The sequence below is a fragment of the Phlebotomus argentipes genome, unplaced genomic scaffold (assembly GCF_947086385.1).
Source record: "Phlebotomus argentipes unplaced genomic scaffold, Phlebotomus argentipes genome assembly contig_2, whole genome shotgun sequence".
In the NCBI taxonomy this organism is placed as follows: Eukaryota; Metazoa; Arthropoda; class Insecta; order Diptera; family Psychodidae; genus Phlebotomus; species Phlebotomus argentipes.
The window spans coordinates 2,735,009-2,757,964 of record NW_026776162.1 but is presented as its reverse complement, the minus strand read 5'-3'; the positions used below and the strand labels follow the sequence as shown (position 1 = coordinate 2,757,964).

Genomic DNA, 22,956 nt, shown 5'->3' with positions numbered 1-22,956 from the left:
TTCATCTTTTTTTTCCTGGGGGCCACATTTTCACACACCGCGCGACTATTCAAAGTTGGTTTTTGGTGTAGCAGGTGAAGGTTAAACAATCGAAAAAAAGAGAGGCAGAGGAGCGCGAAAAAACAGTCTTCCCATCAGTGTGGCTTATCGATGGATATCATCGCGCGGGCATTCTGGCCATCTTCCGAAGTGGAGCTGCTCCGCGTGCGAATTTGGCCCGCAGAACAGAGTCCGAGGGGCTCCGGGAGCGCGCGGGCTCTGCGCGCTGGGATGGTGGTGGCAAGAGGCGGTCGGCGCAATGGAGCATCGGTTTATGCTAATCAAGTTGTATCGTTTGATTAATACATGCCCATATAATGTCGATATACAAGAGCTGGAGGGAGTGAAAAGAAGCCACAGTGATAAATGCTGTGTGAGCCGCCGTGATAAGGCCGCATTTTACCTGGACACGCAGAGAAACTCTGCCGAAATATTTATACAATTTGGAAACTAGAAACGACACTTATGACTCCCAACAGTGATTAATCGGCGCCGTTGATCACCGCGCGATGGGATTCTCTCGCGATGTAATGTGGCTGCGCCATGGAGGGAATCACCCAGCCAGATTACGGAAAACGATCGCGATAGATGTGTTTCGCTGCCTCTTCCTCGGCGGCGCCTTTTTCGGCGGCCAATTCACGGCCAAAATTGGGGCTACACACCGCAACACTGATCTCCATAGATGACCCATTAAAGAAATGATGATCACCCGAGACATCACTATTTAATTAAATGTAATAGTAGAGGCCACTAATATATGCACGAATTTACCATTTCTCCACTCCGATAAGCCATTTGATTCATGAATTCACGAGAGGAAACAATTTGTATTTCGCACACTCGAGAACCCAACACTCGCGGCTCATCCCATGTCTCTCTTTCTCTCCCATTCCCATTCGAATGCAAATTATTAATGTACACCAATCAATATTCTTTTTATGGGAATTAATCAACCTTCCGATTGCCACAGCAAAAACCAAACATAAACACCAGAGGGGCTGATCAATTAACTTTCCCAAGTGATGGCAAAACGTGTCGAATCACGTATGTATATTACCCAAAAATGTGAAAAAAAAAGAACATCCAAACACGAATCGAAAATAGAGAAATTTTCCAAACGATACCCAATCAATAAATGCACAACCACATCGACATCCAACGAACTTCTCAATCAAAAGCCATGAGATGAATTTAGATACTTACATTGAGCAACCCCTCGGACAGCCAGTTTGTGAGCGCGAAAAGAATAAAAGTCACTTTTCTATCGATTACAAAATCTCACAGGCATGAGGAAACCTATTTAAATGATCCACTAATACCGTCTAATTAATTTATTTCCTTTTAAGCTAAATCTCTTTCTCCTCACCTTCTGCCCAGCGCCAATATATCACTCTACCCGCGAAGGCGAACATAAAAAAGGGCAGAACAGAAGAGAAATGAACTAAAACAAATGATAAATCACAAAATTAAAATAATCACTGTCCATCGACATGTTTTGTCATACTGTCCGTTTGATAGAGGAGGGTCAGTATATCATTGAGGAGGACCAGAACGAGCCTCAAGTTGAGCTTCTTGTGCTGCCACATGGAGAAGAAATTCAGGAGGCCCGATCGCGTTGTCTCCGAGCCCACGACGTGCTTCAGATCGTCCGAGAGTAGCGCAAATAGCGCAATCTTGGCCGCCATCCGCGTGCGCAGCTTCGTGTTGTCCTCCCGCGGGACGGTTTTGCGCGCCTGTCGGCCATCTGGCCAGATACTGTTGAGAATACTCGAGAGCAGCAGCTCCACTTTGTCCGCCTCGATGAGCGCCTTGGCACCGTGAATGATCTTCTTGTTGGCCGTGTTACTCACCCACGGAGCGCCCAGGAGGCGATTGATGATCCCCCGGCGAAGCCACTGCGAACGAGTCTGCAGATCAAACACTTCATCCAGGAGATTGAGAGCAGCCGCCAAGGCGGGATATTCCGAGGACTCCAGCTGCACGGATGAGGTGACACCAAGGAAGGGAGTCTGCTCCTTCAGTGAGCCTCTGCCCAGGAAAATCTTCGCCAGTCCACCTACTAAATTATCCGGCATGTTGCGAATTGTCCTCATTCCCGTCTTCAATGGATTCACCAGGCTCTCAATCTGCAAGGGAAGAAAACCCACTCACATAACACAATCCTTCTCAATCCCAGAAGCAAATCCTCACCGTTCTGATGACCGCTCCGCCTTGCATCCTCTTGTCATTCGTGTCTGGCTCCAGGAAATCCCTGATAATGGCATTCATATCGTCATTTCCATGAGCTCTAGCGCAAATCTCGCGCAGGAATTGATTGAGAATCGTCATTCGATGCTCCAGGACGGTTCTCTGAGTATTCTGGAATGCTTTCTTGGCGGGAAATGGTAGTTTACCCAATCCGGGAAACTGGAAAATCGAAAAAGACCATTAAAAGAACTCCCAAAAGCTAATCCAAGCACTGTAAAACTCACCCTCTTCTGAAGTATCTTCTTCAACTCCAGGAATTTTGAGTATCTACGGTAAATATGCCAACTCTTGTGGTGATTATCTTCCACAACTGACACCTGGACAGCATAAACTGCGTACAATCCATCACTAATAAGGGCAGTTTGAATAATCTTCGCCGTGAGTTTGTGTTCAGGCAGTGAAGATTTCCTCTCTGCCGACTTCACATCTAGATGATCTCCCACTTCCGCTTCTATCTCTCGCTTCCGAATGACACCATCCCTCAAAGGATCCGTTGAAACATCAGGCAAAGTCGCCACGATTCCCGTGCAATCACTGTGAGAGCGAGAGTGCTTGAAACTGCCGCCTTCCTGAGACAGAAAAGGCAATACTGACAGATCATATCCCATTCCAATGATATCCTTGTCCGCTGTGGTGATGCGAATATCAGGATTTTGGTCATTCTTCCCACTCGTAGTCACTTCAATCTTCTCATCCTCCATGTTGTCATCGTCATCAAAGGCGATGTCACCGGAATTATTATCACTGCCGCTCTCCACATTGCTTCCCATGCCACTGAGGCTCATATCAACGTCCAGGACTTCCTGATTGTGCCCCAACACGTCAAGTTCCAGTAGGAGTTTCTTGTAGGCTGAGCTGTGATAGAAGTTGGCCAAGAAAATGTCTTCATTCTTCAGTTTCTCGTAGACAAACTTGCAAATCGATTCAAACCAGGATGTCTCTGGAGGCAAGGAAATATCCTTCAGCTTAATATTGAGCACTTCCACAAGCCCTGGATCAACATTCAAGCAATTTGTCGATGGTGGAATGAGATATTCTTTGTAGAGACTCTGCGCCTTGTCTCTCAATGTCTTGAACATCTCCTCTTTTGGCGTCTTTGCTTGGTTTGCTTGAAGATCCGCCAAACTTTGTGTCACTGTGATCCTCCATTCTTGCGCTGTGAGATAGAAAATTACGTATTTCTGCAGATTGAGGATACTCAGGTAGTCCAGGTAGTAAGATAAAGCCAATTCCTTCGTCAAAAGATCATCCAAACTGAGAATTGGAAGTGTTGATGAGAGTTTCTCCCGCTCAGATCGATTTGCTGAGAGCTTGTTATTCTGAATATAACTTATCCGGAGGTCTATCAACTTCTGCGCATACTTGAGACTCGCCAGCTCAGCAGCAAAGTTCGGATCCTTATATTTCTGCAAGGTAAAATCGATGAATACGATGAAAACTTGTGTAATTACAAGCATTTCTTCTTACCAAATCCATTTCCTTAGTTATCAACTGACGACATGCACGCAGTTCTGACAAATCTGTGCACTGACGGATCAGCTTCAGCAGAAATTCTCCTGGCGGAGGTTCTTTCGTGAACAATCTTGCGACTTGAAGATTGATAAAGTCCGGATCGGCGAGCATTTCCAAGGCGGGCTTCACCACAACATTCGCCAGGAGCGCACACAGGAATGTCCTGAGTGGGAGACATGCAAAATCCTCCTCAGGAAGCGTGAAATAGAGGACAGTTTCCAAAACATGAGTAAGATAATCTGCAAGAGTAGATAAAATATGTTAATTTCTCAGCTTAAACACCGCTTCTCATTGGGTAATTTACCCTCCAAATCACTATCGCTAAGGCATTCTCGCTGGAAAGTGCCACAGTGATCGAAGAAAGCGTGCAGGAGTTTCAGTTCCGGGTCCAGAAGTGTCTGCTCATCAATGGTTTTCGTATAGAATTTTGAATTGGCAACGTTCTTCTGAACAGCAGCATTTCCTGCAAGCAATTCGTTCATAGATGGCGTTAACTTCTACTCAGTGTGACTTAAATTTCATGAAATTTTCAATAAACTTTTTTTCATCGCACATAAACAAATCGTCTGCAAATGAACCATTCTATTGAAATTTGTATAATCATCTGCAATCATATTCCCAATAAATTATTGCTGATATTTCATACAATTTCCTTCACAAATTCTATTTTAATTAATTCATGAAACTTTGCTTATGAAATTTTTGCAATTTTAGAGCCCTTTTTCGACACGAATTCAGGCTGACACGCCAGCGAGCGTTCGCCTTTTCTCCAGATTTTTCGTGGAAAAATACCAGGTAATTTCACAATATTGACTCAGAGACCTCCCCAGTCCCCCCAAGAACATCTTCCCTACAGATTGATCACCAAAACACCCCCGAAAATTGCAATTTTATCAGTATTGCTGTGAAACTTGTGAGAAGAGTGAGGTTATGTGGCCCCATCGAAGAGACTTTCACTGTCCCCGAGAGTGAGAGATTTTGGGTATTCCCACTCAATTTCCATTGCCTTTGCAGAAAATGTCGAGGAACAAGTCCGCGGAGGAAACCACCAAGCAGACGCGTATCGCCATTGTGAGCTCGGACAAGTGCAAGCCCAAGAGATGCAGGCAGGAGTGCAAGAAGTGCTGTCCTGTGGTGCGGATGGGGAAGCTCTGCATCGAGGTGACGCCTAATTCCAAGATAGCCTCTCTGTCTGAGGAGCTGTGCATAGGATGTGGCATCTGCGTGAAGGTGAGTGGCTTCTGCGAACAGCTGTTTGCGTGGAATCTGTCAATCTCTTGTGTGCCTTCCGCAGAAATGTCCCTTCGACGCTATCATGATCATCAACATCCCCAGCAATCTGGATCAGCACACCACCCACAGGTACTCAAAGAACTCCTTCAAGCTCCACCGATTGCCCATCCCGCGTCCGGGAGAAGTGCTGGGTCTCGTGGGCCAGAACGGAATAGGCAAGTCCACGGCGCTGAAGATTCTCGCCGGGAAGCTGAAACCCAACCTCGGTCGCTACAACGATCCCCCCGACTGGACAGAGATTCTGGCGTACTTCCGCGGGTCGGAGCTCCAGAACTACTTCACGAAGATCCTCGAGGACTCGCTGAAGGCACTGATAAAGCCTCAGTATGTGGATCAGATCCCCAAAGCCGTCAAGGGCACGGTGACTGAGCTGCTGGAGCGCAAGGATGAGCGCAAGAATCGACAGGAGATCGCAACGACGCTGGATTTGCTCAAGATTACCGAGCGTGAGATTTCCGCGCTGTCCGGAGGGGAGTTGCAGCGCTTCGCCATCGCTATGGTGTGCATTCAGGACGGTGACATCTTCATGTTCGACGAGCCATCCTCGTATCTGGACGTGAGACAGCGTCTCAACGCTGCTCAGAGCATCCGCTCGCTGATTCAGCCGGATAAGTTCATTATCGTTGTGGAGCACGATCTGTCTGTCCTGGACTACCTCTCAGACTTTATCTGCTGCCTGTACGGCGTGCCCGGCTGCTATGGTGTCATCACGATGCCCTTCTCTGTGCGCGAAGGCATCAATATCTTCCTGGACGGCTTTGTGCCAACGGAGAACATGCGATTCCGCACGGAATCGCTCACATTTAAGGTCTCTGAATCCGCCACGGAGGAAATCAAGCGCATGAACCACTACATCTATCCGACAATGATGAAATCCCTTGGAGAATTCAATCTCTCCGTGGAACAGGGACAGTTCAGCGACTCGGAAATTCTCGTGCTCCTTGGAGAGAATGGCACTGGCAAGACAACATTCATCCGCATGTTGGCCGGAAATCTAGAACCCGATGAGGGCTCTGGCAAGCTGCCGGTGCTCAACATCTCCTACAAGCCACAGAAGATTGCACCTCGCCATCAGGGCACCGTTCGGCAGCTGCTGGGCGAGAAAATCCGTGATGCTTACGTACATCCACAATTCATGGCGGACGTCATGAAGCCCCTCAAGATCGAGGATATCATGGATCAGAATGTGCAAGACCTCTCCGGAGGAGAGCTCCAACGTGTCGCCCTGACGATCTGTCTGGGAAAGCCCGCTGATGTGTACCTAATCGACGAGCCTTCAGCCTATCTGGACTCCGAGCAGCGTCTTATTGCGGCGAAAGTGATCAAGAAGTGAGTGAAAACCACAAATATTCTCGGCTGAAATTACTCTCTAAACCCTCTTCTCATTGCGCTTTCAGGTTCATCCTTCACGCTAAGAAGACAGGTTTTGTAGTGGAGCACGATTTCATCATGGCAACATACATGGCAGATCGCGTAATCGTGTTCGAAGGGAAGCCTTCTATCAACACCACCGCCCACACGCCCCAATCCCTCCTGAACGGCATGAATAAATTCCTGGAATTGCTGGAGATCACATTCCGTCGCGATCCCAACAACTTCAGGCCGCGCATCAACAAAAACAACTCCGTCAAGGACACGGAACAGAAGAAGGCGGGACAGTATTTCTTCCTGGAGGATGCATAAGAAAACCCTACGTCTGTCCCCGGGAAATGACACAAGAGTTGTACGCCGTCTTTTTGTTTTCTTCTGCGATTATGTTCTTTTTGTAAAATATTTGATGAATTTCAGTCTTAGCAAGAGAGGAGACAGAAGTTGTATAGAATCTTTCGTCTTTTGGGAATCGACCTGGCACTGCATACATGGATTCTTACAGATATTTTAACCTTTGTATACACTCTGTGGAAAATTGCGACTTGAAAATAAATAGTAAAATTGTACTCGATTGAAATCGATACAGAAAACACGTGGGTTTTCAATGCAGGCCAAATAGCAGCGCGAGAAATGAAATGGAAATCAAAGCACTCACCAAGATGCCAATTGAGGTCTGTCTCGCTCTTGTTCCTCCGATGGTGCCTCTGTTTGCTGCTCCGCTGCGGCGAGAGCTTGTCCGAGAGCCGGCATTTTGGGTCATCGACATTCGTGGATGCCACAGATTGCTGGGCCAGTCGATAGAGCTTCGTGTGCGTGGCCACATCGTCAACAAGCTTGGTGGTGATCAGCGGAAGCCACTGAGTAGATTTGATCCTGCGAGAGACGAAGAAAAGCTAAATATTTGAGTGTCTTTTGGGGGAAATATCGGCAGCTCACCTGGTGCAAATGTTCGTGACGAAATCCTCAATGGTGTTTCGGACTCTTATCTCGCTGAACTCCTTGTCCTCAGACAGAGAGCAGAACCAGGAATCAATGAAATCCCTGATAATGTAATCAATGATTGTGTGGAGCAGCACATCGATCTGTTTATTCCCACTGAGGACGTTCTTCTTAGCCTTCCGGGGCGATGACTGAGATTTGGCTGCCTTCGCAGGGCTGTTCAGCAGTGAAACGTCCTCGCCAACAGCCACAGAAGGCTCTGCATGTTGAGACGGTGGGCAATCGTATGATTTTCGCCTCTCTGTGTAGATCTTTATGTTCTCCAAGGGCTTCCACAGCTTCTGCTGCTCCTCCGGCTGTCCTGAGCTCTTTCCCGACGCCCCGTCTGCGTGTTTGCCGTGTTTTTTGAATAAAATTTCAAATCCCGTGTCAATGAGACTCTTCTTACGACTATCCACGTGACTCTTAACTTTCCTTGACTCTGTCTGTATTTTTATGTTGGGCGCAATCAACATTATGGGCTTTTTGTCGCACGCTGCAGACACGGGAGGGAAAATTATGCGTTACTCGCCGTGCCAGAAGAACCGTCAACATCGATAGAACAACATTCATGCACAAGAGTAAATCAAACACGATAAAAATACATGCAGAGTAAAGAAAAATTGACGAAAATTGAGTGGAAAGAGAAAACATCCAGCATTTTGTCATTTACCGAGGTTCAAGCCAAGAGGTATTTTAGTCTCCTCGAGAGGATTTCGAATGTCATTCTGTAGGAACTTGTCCATGTGCTCATGCTGTAAGTATAGAACAGCTACAAATCTAGAATGGATGCGGAAAATTAGTTTGGAAGCCACAAAACGGGGGCACCGTCGAGTGCCTTGCAGGTGTCAATCCTAACCCCAAAATAAATGAAACAGTCCCAAAGACGATTGCCGTCCACCAGAACACGCCCAGCAGATTCAGCGATAGGCCCAGGATCACCAGGCTCCAGCTCAAGTATTTCACTTCCATTTTACAGCGTCACGACATCAATTTTCACGTTTTTTGTACTTTTCTGCGGAGTTTTTCCAGAGACGATATTTCGCTGTCACTTTCTCACCACTTTGTTTTGCTCTGGCACTGAGAGAGAGCGCATTCCAGAGAGCGAGAGCGAGAGAGAGTGGTAAATATATTTTGAAATCTCACCACAGTTTGTCTACATCGCGGCGCGGGGTCCTCAACAGCTGACCAAGCGCGCCAAAAACAGTGCCTTCCCGCGATTTGCAAAAAATGCGCGCCTTCTGAGCCACGAAATGGCAAAGTTCCTCGCATCAGTCAAAGCCATCATCACGCGCCTTATTTTCGGTGCCCACGGACTGCTGGCCATCTGGCAATGCGTCACCAGCAAGGCCAATCAAATCTGGTGGCTCCTCTCGGCCCCAATCCTCCTCCTCGTGCTGGAGGCCATCTTCACGCTGACCATTAAGAAGAACCAGGAATGGCGATGGTAATACTGGCAGGACGTGTAAATAAAAACTTGTGTGGGCATTACGGTCAAGATTATAGTCATTGCTGTGTCGCTTCGCTGAACTTTACGATTTTCATCGGGAAAATGCTCCGCAGGATGTCAGTGAAATCCAATTGAGACACCATCGAGTTAAATTCTCTATCCTTGAGCATCAATTTACTTGATTTTCTTTCCTGCAATTCACTGTGGCACACAAATATCCCTTCTAATAGGGAAGCCGGATGCCGGAAATTGACTACAGCAACTCAGTGTAAATACGCAAAGTGGTTTCGCTTGTGACTGACTACGGGAAATCGATACATCATCAATTTTCATTGAGCTACATTTTATAGAGGGACACTTTTCTGCATAAAATGGGATTTTTATTCATCGCCCACGCAAAGATTTGGTGTCATCGCACCACTTAATCTCATGGACTTCACTTAAAATCCGAGATATTTATATCAATTTGTGGCGTCGGATCTCATCTGACCACATAATTCCATTTATTTGATTTCCCATGAGATATGACTGTAATATTGTTATACATGCTTCTTAAAGTTTCCACTATAAGAATTAAAAAAATCATCCTCTTTATTGCAAATCAGAGTCATACAATTAATATTTATTTAACATCAAGATACATAACAAAAAGGATTTCGCGTCTCGCATTGATATTTCATAAAGCCTTTCAAACTCTTGAATAAGATTCTCATTTACTAATGAAAAAGTGAGAAAGTTGCGGTGGTGGAGATTTTATGTGCTTTTGTAGTTTGTATAAGAAGAAGTTTCAGTGTTGAGTGTGGGTGACAAAGTTTGTTTCTCTCTTCTGTGGGATAGGTTCTGTCCGTCGGTCTTTCTCTACCTCAGCAGTGTCGTGCCAGCTATTTGGCTGCTGGAGCTGGAGAAGATGGAGCGGAGACTGAGGCTAATCGGAGATGAAATTCCAATTCAGGCGCCAAATTTTAAGCAATTGGATAAAATTCTTGGAACTCAACTCAAAATTCCAGACATTAAAGTGGACACAGGGACGTGGATTACACTCATTGAGCAATTCCTAATGCTTATCCTTATCGTGGGACGTTGGATGTTGCCCAAGGGTGATTTGACGAGGGATCAGTTGAGCCAACTTTTGCTGGTTTACATCGGAACAGCGGCAGATATCATTGAGTTCTTTGACTCCTTCAAGGACAATACAATCGCCAATGATCGTCTTCTGGTCCTGCTGACACTCGGCATTTGGTCTTGGAGTCTTCTCCAGTTCACAATTGTCCTCTCGGCCACCAGAGCAAGGAAACCCCGAGGATCCGGCGGAACTTCTACGTATGACCATGAGTGAGTGTCAATTCCACTCATCGCTTCGCGCAATTAATTAACACTCTCTCTCTCTGCAGACTTGGTTGCTGTTGCTGCACTTGTTGCAGTATCGACGCTTGGGGCATTGCTCTCAACATTCTCCTCCAGGACGCGCCCTTCTTGGCATTCAGGCTGCTCATCATCATCCACTACAATATCATCTCATACATGAATGTCTTCTTCACATGCAAGAACACTCTGGTGATCCTCCTCCAGCTGTATCGATTGTACGTTGTACACACGGAGAACAGGAAGATGAAGAGCAGACGGCAGGAGAGACGCATGAATGACATCTACATAATTTCAAGTGGCAAACATGATGAGGGGAAGAGAAGGAGCCGAAGGAATGTCGAAAGTGATGGCAGTGAAATTGAGGAGAAGCACGAGAGTGAGAAGAGAAGGACTAAAAATAGGTAAGTTTCTTTTCCCACGTCAGGACTCAAGGTGAAACATCACAGACATTTCTTGGGAATAAATTACAAGTGTAACCGAATTTTCTCGCCACAGACATGCATCCGCTGGCAAAAAGGACACCGGCTATTCCACAGCGAGCTCCCAGACGACACTCACGTCCAAATCCAATGAGGAATCACATCGTGGCGCGAAGTCGAGTGGCAGGATAAAGAGATCCAGCCACAGAAGCAACTTATCGCCAGCACGGAGCTCCAAATCGAGGCGAAAGCACACTATTGACACTGACAAGAAACACCGTCGACGATGTGAATCCGCGGATTACGAGAAGAGTCGCGGCAGGAGGAGACATCGCCGCGAAGTTGAGCCACTTAAAGAGGAAGACTCCAAATCCAACGTCAGCGAGGAATCCATCCACTTTAAAGTGGTCAACGAGAGGAAGTCGAAGAAAAAGCAAAAGCTCTCAGTGTCGTCAGAGTCCGAAACTTCGGTCACCCAGTGAGCCACTTCTTGATGAATATTCAGGAGCGTGGAAATGATTTTTTCTTGCAAGGGAAGAAAAGGCTTTCCGCCATTTCCCAATACTACAAGTTTTCCAATCAACTTCCTTCTGTGGAAGTGGAAAATTCAAATTTTATCTGTTCGTGACGAGACAGCAGAAATGTGAAATCTAGTGCCTTTAGTGACATTGTGACGTGCCTTATGAAATTTTAAGGAAGTTATGTATAGAAGGAAGCACTTTAGGTACAATGTTCCGAGATTGCGGTAAAGTAGGAAGTTGATGTTATTCTAGTTTTATTGCATTTCAATGAATTTCAATTCATTATAGTTTTCATACATTTTATGACTGCCGTAAAAAGTGGCATGAAATTGCATTTATGTGCATTATTGCAAAAGTTGTAAAGAACGTGAAGTGTACAATAAAAATTCAATGTGACATAAAGTATTCACAGCGGTTTTCGTCGTTGTTCTTTCTCGTTTCGCTCGTCTTGAAGAGATATTAATATATAAAGAATGTGACTTTATTAATTTTCAATATACTAACCAATGAAGTAATTAGTCTTCTTAATTGCTCCACTAACAATACATGTGGCTAATTTTTCCCTTGATAGACAGGCACTTCATGCTCTCATCCGAAGTAACTTGAGGGGAATTATGTGGTGTTAAATTCAATAATTAACATCCAGAATCGTTGTGAATTTTTCATTTTGCTTCACCACCATGCTCAATTTTCCCTTGCAAAATTTTCCAGAGCAATTAATTATTCGGGAAATTAAATTTACATTGGTGAGCCTTTGGAACTTTTCAGCCAGAGAAAAGCTTCGGAAGTTTCAGACATATCAAATATTCCATAGCAAAATTTTCTCTCATGTGGTGTTTTATGCGAAGGATCGATGCTCTGGCCGCAAAGTCTATAAATTTGATTAATAAACTTAATTTAAGCTTAAAGCCACTCATGTGCATATTTTATTCGTTTAAACCCTTGTAGCAACACGTAAATAAAAACTGAAATGCAAACCAGCATCAGCTTCTGAGGAGAATGTGAGATAAATGTTATTCCAGGAAATCCTTTTCTGTAATAAAATCCAACGAAGTAATCGGAGAAATCTTGGGAGAAATTTCCTCCAAGACAGCTGGTTTGCCGCTGTCTCTTATGGTTATCACGGTGTGACGTGTAAGAATGAGTTATTGATTGGAAATTCCACACTGTGAAAACCTCACAAGAATAAGCAAAGAGAGAGCGAGGGATTAGACTTTCATTAAAATTAATAATGAAAGCCATAGTGTAACGTAAAACAATGCTCTCAGCATTTTCTCTCACCCTCAGCAATTGCTTAGAGGACTATAATGTGGCCCTCTCGACTGCGTCGAAACTTGTAATGCTACATTAAATATTGCCCCCCCCCCCTTTCCACTCTCCGGGAAATTTAAACAATATTACTAAACCGAAGGAAGAGATAACCCCAAGAAAGAGGCAAGCGTCTCATCCAAGAGCTCCATCCATTGTTATGCTTCTTAAGTGTTTCTGGAGCACCAATCCGCCCTCCTCCCCATGTCTCTTGCAACGTTTTCGTTAATAGCAATATCACTCTAATCATTAGCTGTGTAAGGCTCAGACAGCTTTTGTGGGTTTCCATAGATGTATACATATGTAAACCCTCCATTAGCATTGGACATACGTGACCATTGTCGGTTGTATTGTATAAGGATTCCACACTCTGGTTCACCAGAACTCCAACCAAAGACGATACCCAAGAGAGCGGGTGTTTCGCAAGGTGGCAAAGTTCCGTTCAATTGAGCCCGTATTGAGAACACCCAATAAACACCATTCATCTGCTGAGCTAAAGAGGCTTGTCGGATATTGATTGAGCGTACAATGAACCCCAGATTCTAAAAATCCTATTGTCACGTTTTCAAAATCCATCGCAGGATGTGTACTTTGAGTAATTTGATTAACACTCTGTTCCTTGGGTTACTTTACCTAATGGATCACTGCCAAGTATATGTATACAAGAAGTATAGCAAAAGGGTTTGCATAAACCCTCGAGGCACAGTATTGAGTATCATTTAGATGTATAGTTAATTTCATTAATTTTATCACTAAATCTTAATTGAAAAGAATCACTTGTAAGAAAATATGCATGACTGAGAATTCCATTCAAGTGCAAACTATTTAAAAAGTCTGTATCGTCTTCGGTTCACCGAAATTAAGTTCACCCCCAAAGCAGCCGTCTGTGCAGAAGTTTCTATATGGCTAACCTCTTAAAATATGTATGCTCTCTTGGTATCTGCTTTCACCGCAGAGCTATGCAAATATTGTTCCAATACAAATGCGAAACAAAGGCCACTGAGTCTCAATGGAAGTTCAACCATCACAAGTCTCATGTACGTTCTTCACAATGACTGAATGGTCTGAATTAGTGCGCTCACCACACAGGAGTATTATTAGATGAAATTCATTAAGTTGAAAGTACACTCAGAGCGAAAATGCATGTTGAAGACTCACAATTCGTCAGTGATGAGACCAAGAAGCATCAAATTTAGTGAAAGAACTCTCTTTTTCTGCATTCTAATTGAGGTAGAATGCCCATGCTAATCAATGGGAAGGAATACTTTCTCAAGCTAGTGCCCTTCTCGGGCCAAAAACACGCACAATGGCACAAAACCCAATTGAAATGATTTTAGTTGGAAAATAACAATATAGGTTAAGGATTTTCACAAACAAGCAATGAATATTTGCTTAAAATTATAGTCAATTACGTGAAACGGTAGAGTATTTAGGTCTCGATGAGGGCAACAAAAGGCATATTATACCCTAGAGTGATCTATGAAATAGAATCCTGCGTCAGATGCAAGAACACCCATGGAATTCCATACATGATAAATTTCCTCTCGTTCAACGATGCATCAATTATACACTTCAGGGCATGAAATTCATATTCGCGAATCGAGTTGGATTGATGTGCAGAATGTTATTGGCTGAATATTCGGAGAAACAACAATGTTTATTTTCCACCTTATGCAATATGTAACACTCGTTTTCTATATATAGAGACATGGCAGAATTATTAATGAACGCATTCTACATTGTTAATTTTTCAATCCAAAACTGTCCACAAGTCGAGTCGTCGAGCCACCAGTTTAACTTTTCGATCGTTAGCCTTGTCAAATATATAGCGTAGTTCAAAAATCAATAGAAATGGAGTGCTTCAATTGAAATGGATTTTCTGTTGTGTATTTACTTGTTTCACTAGTTGTAAAAAACGCAATTCCAAATATTTCATTTTATGCGACGATTAAAATAGAAGAAAAAACCACTTATATTCGTGCAGTTTATTTAAATCCCACGGTTCAGAGAATTTATTTCGGGTGATTGCTAGAATCACTGTTCACCAGGTGAGTTTCCATGGCTTTCGGCTTGAGGCTCGGAGGCAGTAAAAAAAATTCCCAGAATAGCCATAGTGAAGAAAAATACACAATGGCAAGAGCAACAGAATGTGATTATTGTTGTCAAAAATTGTATTATAGAGGAAAACCCTCGTAAGAATCGACCTATACTTGAGGCTTAGTCGCCTCCCTTATTAGATAAGGCAGAAAGCTTTTCTGCGAAGTGCGGGAAAATATGTCAATGGACCAGGCCCGTGGGTGACCTTTGCTGCTGGGAAATTCTGGCACATTCATAAAATTCACTTGTTATAGGAATAAAGCCAATTTTGGCAACAATAAAACTTAATCTCGTTATACAGAGCACGAGACAGCATTCAGAGGTGTTGCCATCCTCCCGCCCAGACTGAGGAAAAGTGCGTGAGGATCTCGTCTGTTGACTTTCTTTACAGACTCACACCCATGTGAAACATGACACTCCACTTCCTGCTCAGTATATAAATCATCATGCATGAAGGTGAGGTTCCACAGCTTCTACCCTGATAACATAAATACACTTCTGGTGAAAATACACAAACGAAAAGTGGAGCTTCGCTTTCCACGCCTCCCCATCGAAAATGCCTCTATACGAGAGTGCATTTAATTGTACATAAAATGGCAAGAGGGAAGGAGAGGCGAGAAGGAATTTATTAAGTGACACATTTGACATAAGCATTTTAAGTGTGTTTTATTACCCGGCAAGATGCTCCAGGGAAGTCCCAAGGACCTCGAATGGAAACACATTCCTCGACGACGTTAATTAAAATCTATTTTCAGATGGAAAAGCGATCTTCATTTTATATGCACATAAGAATACGAAACTTTTACATCTTATAACATATACCTTTTGGGGAGTTTATGAAAAGGCGAATTACACTGTTGAAGAAACAGGATGTGTTGAATTACTGGATACACGTAACATTAGACGTCTGAAAGTTTCCTTGGCTGAAATGAGATTATACAAATGGAATGGTAGCGAATCAGATGTCTCCGCTTACTGAAGAGTGAAAACTGTCTTTCATTGCTCTTAATTCCTCAATGTGTCTGAGAGATCTTGTGTGAATTTTGTCTGGCAATATCAAGAAGAGCACGATGAGATTTCCCGAAGTGGAGCAGAAAAATCGACGATGAGAGATAAATGTTGGTAGAGTGGAAAAAGGAAGCAGAGAGCGGAAGAATGGCCTCCAGGTATTTTCAGGACTCTCGGCTTTTTATCCCTGCCTCTTCTTCACCCCTTTGTTATATTTGTGTATGATATTGAGGAAGCTCGCAGAAGGAAATACTTTACGGTTGGTACAATTCACAAAGAGGCACTTCCTCATCGTCCTTCCTCAAAAGACAATTTTGATTTCCAACCACTTGCAATGTCTGGCTCGTCATATTAAACGTATATCGCTCTTTTGCCACCCTTCTCCATGAGTATCTCTCCTTCATGGCAAGTAAAGTGGCACAAAGGAAATCGTCTTCCATCATTGTGAGCTTTTCACTCGTGAGATCACTTCAGTTGAAATATATTGTCCCGCCAGCATATGATGGGATGTGATTTTTATACGATGTGATAGGTACAGGAATACAAATTGGATTCAAGGGTTGATAACATCATCGTGTCTCTGCAAAACGATAACAGATTATTAGTCAATCGCACTCGGGAAAATAACATGCCTCACCCCGGAGTGTGGAAAAATCCCACCGCCAAATTCAATATTCTCCCATCAAATGAGATAAATCATTTTATGAGTGAAATTTAATTGCATAGGATCAGATAGATTTGCATCCTGCGGAATTCCTGCAATGTAATCATTTCAAAGTTTCATCGCAATAACAACTCAATTTAATTCACTTAATTGTGTTCTCAACGACTATACATATTCAAATAATTTTACCGAAGCTGATTAATATTCCAAAACTACGAGTTCTACACAATTCATTAGAAAATTCATTTCATATTTTATCGAGCCATAGCAATCATTGTGAAAATTCTGATTTCCCATATCACAATAAAGTTATTAGTAATGCGAATGTTTTGCTATGAATACTCAATTAGAGGAGCTTTCACATTTTTTTTAAGGCAGGTTATGGTTTGTTGAATTTAAATAAAATTCTACACGTGCTGCATGGAAAATAGTGTCACTACGTACTTGACCTATCTACCTAATTGAATTCATCCCCTGGGTGTGATTCCAGAAGAAAGAATGTGTCAACTGGAAGAAAGTTTCTCACCGCAGCACAAGAACTTATTGAAAAGTTGAGAGACTCTCGTCCTCACTGTAACTTTTCAGATCACGTACTCGAAAATAAACACATTGTGTCAGTCTCTGTCTCGGTTTGGGTACGTCCCACCGGATCAGTGCCAGTCTCTGTTTGAGGGGCGACACTGCGCATAATGGCTAAAAATCAATTTCGAGTGGAGGAAGATGGAGCAATAAATTATTTTACGAGCTACATATCACGATATAAGATGATGATCTCAATAACTCTTTTTCCACTTAAGCTGGCTGTTGTTCTCCACAGTGTGATGAACTGAGAATTGGATGGGACAAGCGCCACTTCGACTATATAAAATATTTATTTAAGTAGCTACAATTTACCAAACCATAAGTAAAGTCTGGCTTACGAGAAGATTGGGGATTCACGGGTGTTCTGTTCTGTTTTTTACACCCATCCAAAGTCCCACGAGAGATAAGGGAAGCTCCCTTTACGGCCACGTAGCGTCTCTCCTGGCGCAATAATCGAGCAATAAAGCAGGATAGAAAAGACGGGAAATATCCTTACACGAAATTAAACACTAATACTAGTCGTCTTCTAATGATTGTATATTAGACACCCAGGGGTGAACGCGTCTGTCAGAGGTGAAGGTACAAGAAAAGAATCTCCTAGATACACGTAATCAACCCTCTTCTTGTAATGAGTGCCTCCCAGTATCTCTCTGTATTCCTCATGCACTCACTAATTTCCACGTGTATCCCATACATATCCTTCAAGAGAGGGAGAAGAATCGAGTTCACCACCCTCCTCGCAAATTTCAATTTAGCACATTTGCAATTTGTTCTAGAGAGGGGTCACTTTACAAGTGCAACCCCACTTAACTCTCGCCACCATCATCGACCCATCGCCAGAGGATGAGCATCCAAGGAGCGCAGGGAATTGGGGCTGTCTCTGGAGAACCCTTGAGGGTAAATTCGGATAAAAAATACGTTTTATTATCAATAAAAAGTCAGACAATTTTCCCCTAATCAACCTTTTTATGATTATGCAAAAGATGGGATCATTAAATGTTATTACATATAAAAAGATAATTCTACACATTTGTTGAACTTTCACGTAAACTTTCCTATTCTTCTCCGGGGGCTTCTGTACGCCTCAACTTCAGGGCTCAACAGAGAGCGGGGTTATTCCCGGATGACAGCCATGATAAGATAATACCAATTTCCCGCTTGACACTCAATAAGGACAGGGGGTTAAAAACTCAATTATCTATCATCGACAGTCAATCACTCAGCGATGTGAATGGCATCATTAAGATGCTGATGTGGTACTGCCACGTCGAGAAATTAATTCCATTTTCTGCTAAAATAAAAGGTATGAAATCGGGGTGGAATTTCCCACTCGCACGGGGTGAGTCTTTAGTTTGTGGGTGATGGTAACATAATTCAATTTCCCTGTATTTCCACGCTCGTGGTGCAAATAAGGCGACCCTTCCACCCACGAAGAGTGCCACAGAGTGTGAGCAAATAACTTTACAGAATTAATTCATCCCCCAGTCCTGCCCTAATACATATAGATTTCACAAATTATTTACGGATATGCTGTGCCTCCAGTCAACTCTTCACACACTCTTTCGGGCTGTTTCATGCAATAAAGTCGTCAAGTCATAATGAATTGAATGAATTTTGCTATTTATATCCTGTTTTACACTCAAATATCCCGCTAAATCGTGTAATTCACACTCTCTATGTGTGAGCACATGAATATGCCTTAAGGATATCACTTGTGGCGAGAATTTACTGAATGAGATTTTCACATTTCCATTACAGCAATTTATCATAAATTCTCATATATCTCACTGTACCTTAAATTTCTCCTCCGCAAATCGCGTATCATTACATGTGATGTGTGAGAATAATGTGAGCAGAGACAGTTTCAAGAATGGCTTTATTACATCATTATATTGTGAGGTGTTATAGCGACTGTGACCTGCCTGCCAGTCTGTCCACCTCGCCGTTAAACCATAAACTCGAGATAAAATTTGTCTCACATAAACATTTAATATGCAAAAGTATATAAAGCACGTGATTGCATATAAGAGCTGTGGCATTGAGAACACTTCTGCAAAGCATTGGCGTAATACATTTTTATGCTGTCAAGTACACAAAATAAGGGTGCAATATCAATTCCAAGTAAATATCCGTGAATACCAATAATTGTACAACTATGGCACTTGGCAATCGCCTCAAATGCATTGTAAATTAACTGTTAGAGAGGGAATTCTATCTGTGTTGAATTGTCTTGATAATTGTGTAAGTTTTGCATGTGATTTCGTAAAATATGTTCAGCAGTTTGTAGAAGTATTCGCAGGCCTAGACAAAGGTTCTCATAAGAGCAGCATAAGTGATCCCAATCTTAAGTATCTGGAAAGAGAAATCACTTATATTATGCGGTGAATTGTATCTTGAATCGCAATACTAAGTTGATTTTTCACCTGAATAAAAGCGTACATGTTGATAGTGTACATTCCTCCAGCCTTCAGTGCATAGTTCCTCTGTGATATCAGCAAAATGAAGAGAAGATTTCTCTGTTGTGGAATTGGTAAATCATACCAATTTATCTGGCACAGTTCATAGGTTATATTCTCAGTTTTCATAGCAATTATCTCTCCAAAGAGACAGAGAACGAACACTTGAAGAACCACAGAAAATCCACAGAGATACATTATATATTCATCCGATGTGACCATTAGAATTGACATGATGAACACTAGAAGCGATATATTGCAGAGAAATTGAGTCAATGATATCACATACATCATGCGATTGAAATCCTTCAACATATCGATGAGCTCCAAGTGAAGAAGATAAACGTGCTTCAGAATTTTCGGATGATCGCTTGAAGATTTCGGATCATTCATTAAACCAACGATACTCTTCATGGCATCGAGGAAACCCATCAGATGAATGCCCGTCACTATGTAGGGACTGTCCGTGAGCGGATAGAGGAAAGCGAATGAGACGAAACAAAAGACGTGAAATCCGACAGTCACTTCGTAATAATAGTGATTTTCTTCAGGAAAAAATGGCAGCTTCAACCAATATCGTCCTTCGACATTGCTGAGAAGATACAGAACACCATATAACGAACCCGTAACTATAAAATTTATGTTGTAAATTCTGTAAAAAAAACCTTATCAATTTATCAGAAGTTTCTAAACCATCTCTCCTTACGTAAAAGTTAGGATAGAATGTTTCCTCGCTTCGTAAATGCGCTCTCGAGCAGTTTCGTCAATAATTTCATCGAAACTTCGAGTTTCCAATTCTTGAACCCACTGAAGAAGTTTGCGCAATCTATTACGATAAAGAAGCGAGTAGATCTGCTTAGGTCCAGTCTGGCATGAAACACAGATTAAAATGACGCCGAAGAACAGTGAAATGGAAACGATTTTTTTCCATCTCAAATCCACTATGTGAATAAAGCCACAAACAAAAGCAATAATTTGTGCAGACGCGAAAAGGAAAACCAACAAATTTTTCCACCATTTGTTCTTCGTCGAAATATAAAGACTTGTCACACAAAAGGACAAATCCATAAAATTGTTAAAATTCTTTACAATCCTTTCCATTTTTCTGCACAGATTAAATGAAACTAGTTGGTAAAGACAAACTGGCAGAAATTTTATATTGTCCCAGTTGAAGTGAAATACAGCAGCTGCACAATTGGATTGCGTAATCGACATAGCGATAGTGTCTACGTGTCTAACAATAAAAATTGCAAAGGTAATTGATATTTGAATAATAAAACATCCTTTTTGCGCCATCTGATGTTTTACATGATGAATAGTAGAGACAAATTGGATAATTGCAACACAGTTGCAAATTTATGAATATTTTCAAAGTTACCATGGAAATTTCTACTAAAATTAATTTCCAATTTTACGCCCATTACCCATTGCTTGAAAGCATTCACAATCCACCCCCACGCGAAAGTTAACAAATCTGAGTGCCAATCGATTCAATTAACGCCCACCTTTTCAGGGACGAAACCGATGAATTTCAATATCAATGCATCGCTAGAATTCATTGTCATATTTTATACTTGCTCTGATCAATTTTGTTATACCTAAACCCAGAATGCTTGTGTGATTATGAGCACGGCATACATAAATAATGAGACCACATGAGGTAAAATTTATGAAATTTCTGCGAAGGCGGATGTATTTTTGTATTTGACAACTTCTATCATATATAACCCCAGAGAGATGCTCTTCCCTGTGTGTAAAATTTTCATTCACTCTCTTCGGCAGCCATAAAATGGATATCATTATGCGGAAAACACACAACAATATCTTTGTTGGATGTTTTTCACCCCACATTTTATTATTTGGCAGGGACATTGAATCACTCCCACGCTCTAAACACGCACAATTTATCATCCTAATTAAATGCTGACTCAATAGAAGGTTCATAATTGCAAAAGTTAATTATAAAAATTCTCGGGGTGACAAGGAGAAATCCCACCACAAAAGAATGTATATGATTTTGCGCGAGATTTCCTCTATTTATTGTTCGGCCACGCGGGAAAGTTTTAACGTTATTGCGATTAATAATATATTCATAGAGAAGTGTGCTATATTAAGGATTTTCTTAATCAACTTTTGCACAAGTAAATTTATGAATTCTCCCGCCTCATTCACCCCTCCATTAGAGAAACATTGTCTCAGCAGTCGCTTAATGCGGTACGACTGGTGGTTTATTTAGGTTTTCAATTCGCGGAAAACTCACTCAAATTCCCATTATTACGGAAATCACAATTCCTCTTAGGGTGCTAACTCTTTAAGCGCGTGCTGGTTAAGCACTTGAGAAAACTCTCCGCATCAAGAGGCAACCATTCGCAAATTCAAGTAAATTGCAGCGTTAGAGAGTATATTTAAAGTCCAATAAAACTTCCCGCCACCATTGCTCAAGGATTTATACTAAATTAAGATAATGGTCTGGATTTAATTGAAAAATTCAATGGGATTTGTTGAATCACATTTTGTCGTTATGGCTATGAATCCTTCACGTAATCAGTGCGAAAGCACAAGTCAATCATTTAAGGATGTTTATTGTTTAGGAAAATTTTATCTCTTTCAATAATATTTATACACTGTTCACGACCTGCACGCTTATTTCCACTCACTCTCGTCATGCTTACACAGAGGCAAATTTTCATTCATGCCGCGATTTCCTCTTTGATGGAATTTCGTGCCTATTTTCCCTCAAGTAAACGATTTTTACCCACAGCATTTTCTTATTCATGACTAGCGACTGGGAAAACACGCTGTGCAAATGTGTCGAAAAACATGTTCTCCTTTATTGTTCCTTCCATTTCAATGTTCAATGATTTACAATTTGCATTAATAATACTGACTGATGAAGATTAGTTTACATACTCGAAATTGCAAATTCATACCTCACAAAGACCCTGATCTCTGGCTATGAAATGATGTCCTTTGATTTAACATTCGCAATGCATTTGGTACACTCGCGGCCGAATTTACAATTCGATGTGAATACCAATCAAATGATGGTATTGACAAAATCAGCATAATTTCACAGAACTTATTGTATGGTGTCAAAATTGAACTCAGAATTTGACTTTGAATTGAATTCAACTTGAAAACATATTGCTCAAGAATACAAACACTACTTTAATCCAATATTGTATTGTATTGTATTTGATATAAAAATTGTTCAATCTGGAATAAAAACGAAAGAATAGAGAAATAATGTAGGAAAAAAGGGATGCAATAGACAACTCTTCTGTTCATCCCTAATTTGCAAGCTATTGTGATCCTTTCGTTTCTGGTCTCAATACATAGTTAACTCACCAGCTCTGGAAAAAGCTCATTGTGGGTTGACCATAATGCGATTAAAGTGGTAAGTTTGTGGAATAGTAAATTGGCTAAAGCAAAAAGGGTAAAAACTGCTCATCTTCATATCCCTATTGAAAATGAACCCACAGTGTGGTCCAAATCGGGTCAGATACAATATTAAACAGCATGAAATCCATTACCACATCTTCTCTATATACATTAAATTACGCACATGCATATGCGAGGCAATGGGGTAATTCAGCAGTCGGTCCCATGAGGTGACGGATAATGTATCGGACCACACACTGTCTCC

At 42.0% G+C, this 22,956-nt stretch overlaps 4 protein-coding genes across 5 annotated transcripts; 2 read left to right on the top strand and 2 right to left on the bottom strand.

Moving 5' to 3' along the window:
• Window positions 1-1,202: 1,202 nt before the first annotated feature.
• On the bottom strand, window positions 1,203-8,500 carry LOC132265160 (sorting nexin-13-like). Of its 2 annotated transcripts, none has more exons than XM_059765695.1 (9): window positions 8,300-8,500; window positions 8,114-8,220; window positions 7,399-7,936; window positions 7,118-7,335; window positions 4,103-4,261; window positions 3,754-4,037; window positions 2,511-3,692; window positions 2,230-2,445; window positions 1,203-2,165 (listed from the first exon to the last, which is right to left on the bottom strand). In XM_059765695.1, the coding sequence occupies exons 1-9, from the start codon at window positions 8,410-8,412 to the stop codon at window positions 1,515-1,517; spliced, it is 3,468 nt and encodes a 1,155-aa protein (XP_059621678.1). In that variant the 5' UTR covers window positions 8,413-8,500; the 3' UTR covers window positions 1,203-1,514. The 2 variants fall into 2 exon arrangements, with proteins under 2 accessions (XP_059621678.1, XP_059621680.1); XM_059765697.1 differs by having other exon boundaries at window positions 1,205-2,165; window positions 7,399-7,786.
• LOC132265165 (protein Pixie) lies at window positions 4,495-7,028 on the top strand. The gene is made up of 4 exons (XM_059765729.1): window positions 4,495-4,593; window positions 4,813-5,028; window positions 5,093-6,420; window positions 6,489-7,028. The coding sequence occupies exons 2-4, from the start codon at window positions 4,816-4,818 to the stop codon at window positions 6,772-6,774; spliced, it is 1,827 nt and encodes a 608-aa protein (XP_059621712.1). The 5' UTR covers window positions 4,495-4,593; window positions 4,813-4,815; the 3' UTR covers window positions 6,775-7,028.
• A 193-nt stretch (window positions 8,501-8,693) lies between the features above and the next one.
• On the top strand, window positions 8,694-11,156 carry LOC132264878 (transmembrane protein 26). The gene is made up of 4 exons (XM_059765212.1): window positions 8,694-8,887; window positions 9,728-10,222; window positions 10,282-10,656; window positions 10,751-11,156. The coding sequence occupies exons 1-4, from the start codon at window positions 8,694-8,696 to the stop codon at window positions 11,154-11,156; spliced, it is 1,470 nt and encodes a 489-aa protein (XP_059621195.1).
• A 7,999-nt stretch (window positions 11,157-19,155) lies between these two features.
• Window positions 19,156-22,678, bottom strand: LOC132264877 (odorant receptor 85c-like). Its single transcript, XM_059765211.1, has 3 exons — window positions 22,659-22,678; window positions 19,278-19,902; window positions 19,156-19,206 (listed from the first exon to the last, which is right to left on the bottom strand). Exons 1-3 carry the CDS (start codon window positions 22,676-22,678, stop codon window positions 19,156-19,158), a joined length of 696 nt encoding a protein of 231 aa, XP_059621194.1.
• Between the last annotated feature and the right edge of the window lie 278 nt (window positions 22,679-22,956).

What these genes read in the sequence shown, in the direction of transcription:
- LOC132264877 (XM_059765211.1), bottom strand. Translation starts at nt 22,678, where the DNA reads ATGAGCTTTTTCCAGAGCTG. An exon ending in ATGAGCTTTTTCCAGAGCTG is followed by an intron (nt 19,903 to 22,658) that starts GTGAGTTAACTA and finishes GTATCTTCTCAG; the next exon opens with CAATGTCGAAGGACGATATT. An exon ending in ACATGTACGCTTTTATTCAG is followed by an intron (nt 19,207 to 19,277) that starts GTGAAAAATCAA and finishes TTCTCTTTCCAG; the next exon opens with ATACTTAAGATTGGGATCAC.
- LOC132265165 (XM_059765729.1), top strand. Translation starts at nt 4,816, where the DNA reads ATGTCGAGGAACAAGTCCGCGGAGGAAACCACCAAGCAGACGCGTATC. An exon ending in GATGTGGCATCTGCGTGAAG is followed by an intron (nt 5,029 to 5,092) that starts GTGAGTGGCTTC and finishes TGCCTTCCGCAG; the next exon opens with AAATGTCCCTTCGACGCTAT. An exon ending in GCGGCGAAAGTGATCAAGAA is followed by an intron (nt 6,421 to 6,488) that starts GTGAGTGAAAAC and finishes TTGCGCTTTCAG; the next exon opens with GTTCATCCTTCACGCTAAGA.
- LOC132264878 (XM_059765212.1), top strand. Translation starts at nt 8,694, where the DNA reads ATGGCAAAGTTCCTCGCATCAGTCAAAGCCATCATCACGCGCCTTATT. An exon ending in ACTTCTACGTATGACCATGA is followed by an intron (nt 10,223 to 10,281) that starts GTGAGTGTCAAT and finishes CTCTCTCTGCAG; the next exon opens with ACTTGGTTGCTGTTGCTGCA. An exon ending in AAGAGAAGGACTAAAAATAG is followed by an intron (nt 10,657 to 10,750) that starts GTAAGTTTCTTT and finishes TTCTCGCCACAG; the next exon opens with ACATGCATCCGCTGGCAAAA.
- LOC132265160 (XM_059765695.1), bottom strand. Translation starts at nt 8,412, where the DNA reads ATGGAAGTGAAATACTTGAGCTGGAGCCTGGTGATCCTGGGCCTATCG. An exon ending in ACTGTTTCATTTATTTTGGG is followed by an intron (nt 8,221 to 8,299) that starts GTTAGGATTGAC and finishes CATCCATTCTAG; the next exon opens with ATTTGTAGCTGTTCTATACT. An exon ending in AGACCTCAATTGGCATCTTG is followed by an intron (nt 4,262 to 7,117) that starts GTGAGTGCTTTG and finishes AATTGCTTGCAG; the next exon opens with GAAATGCTGCTGTTCAGAAG.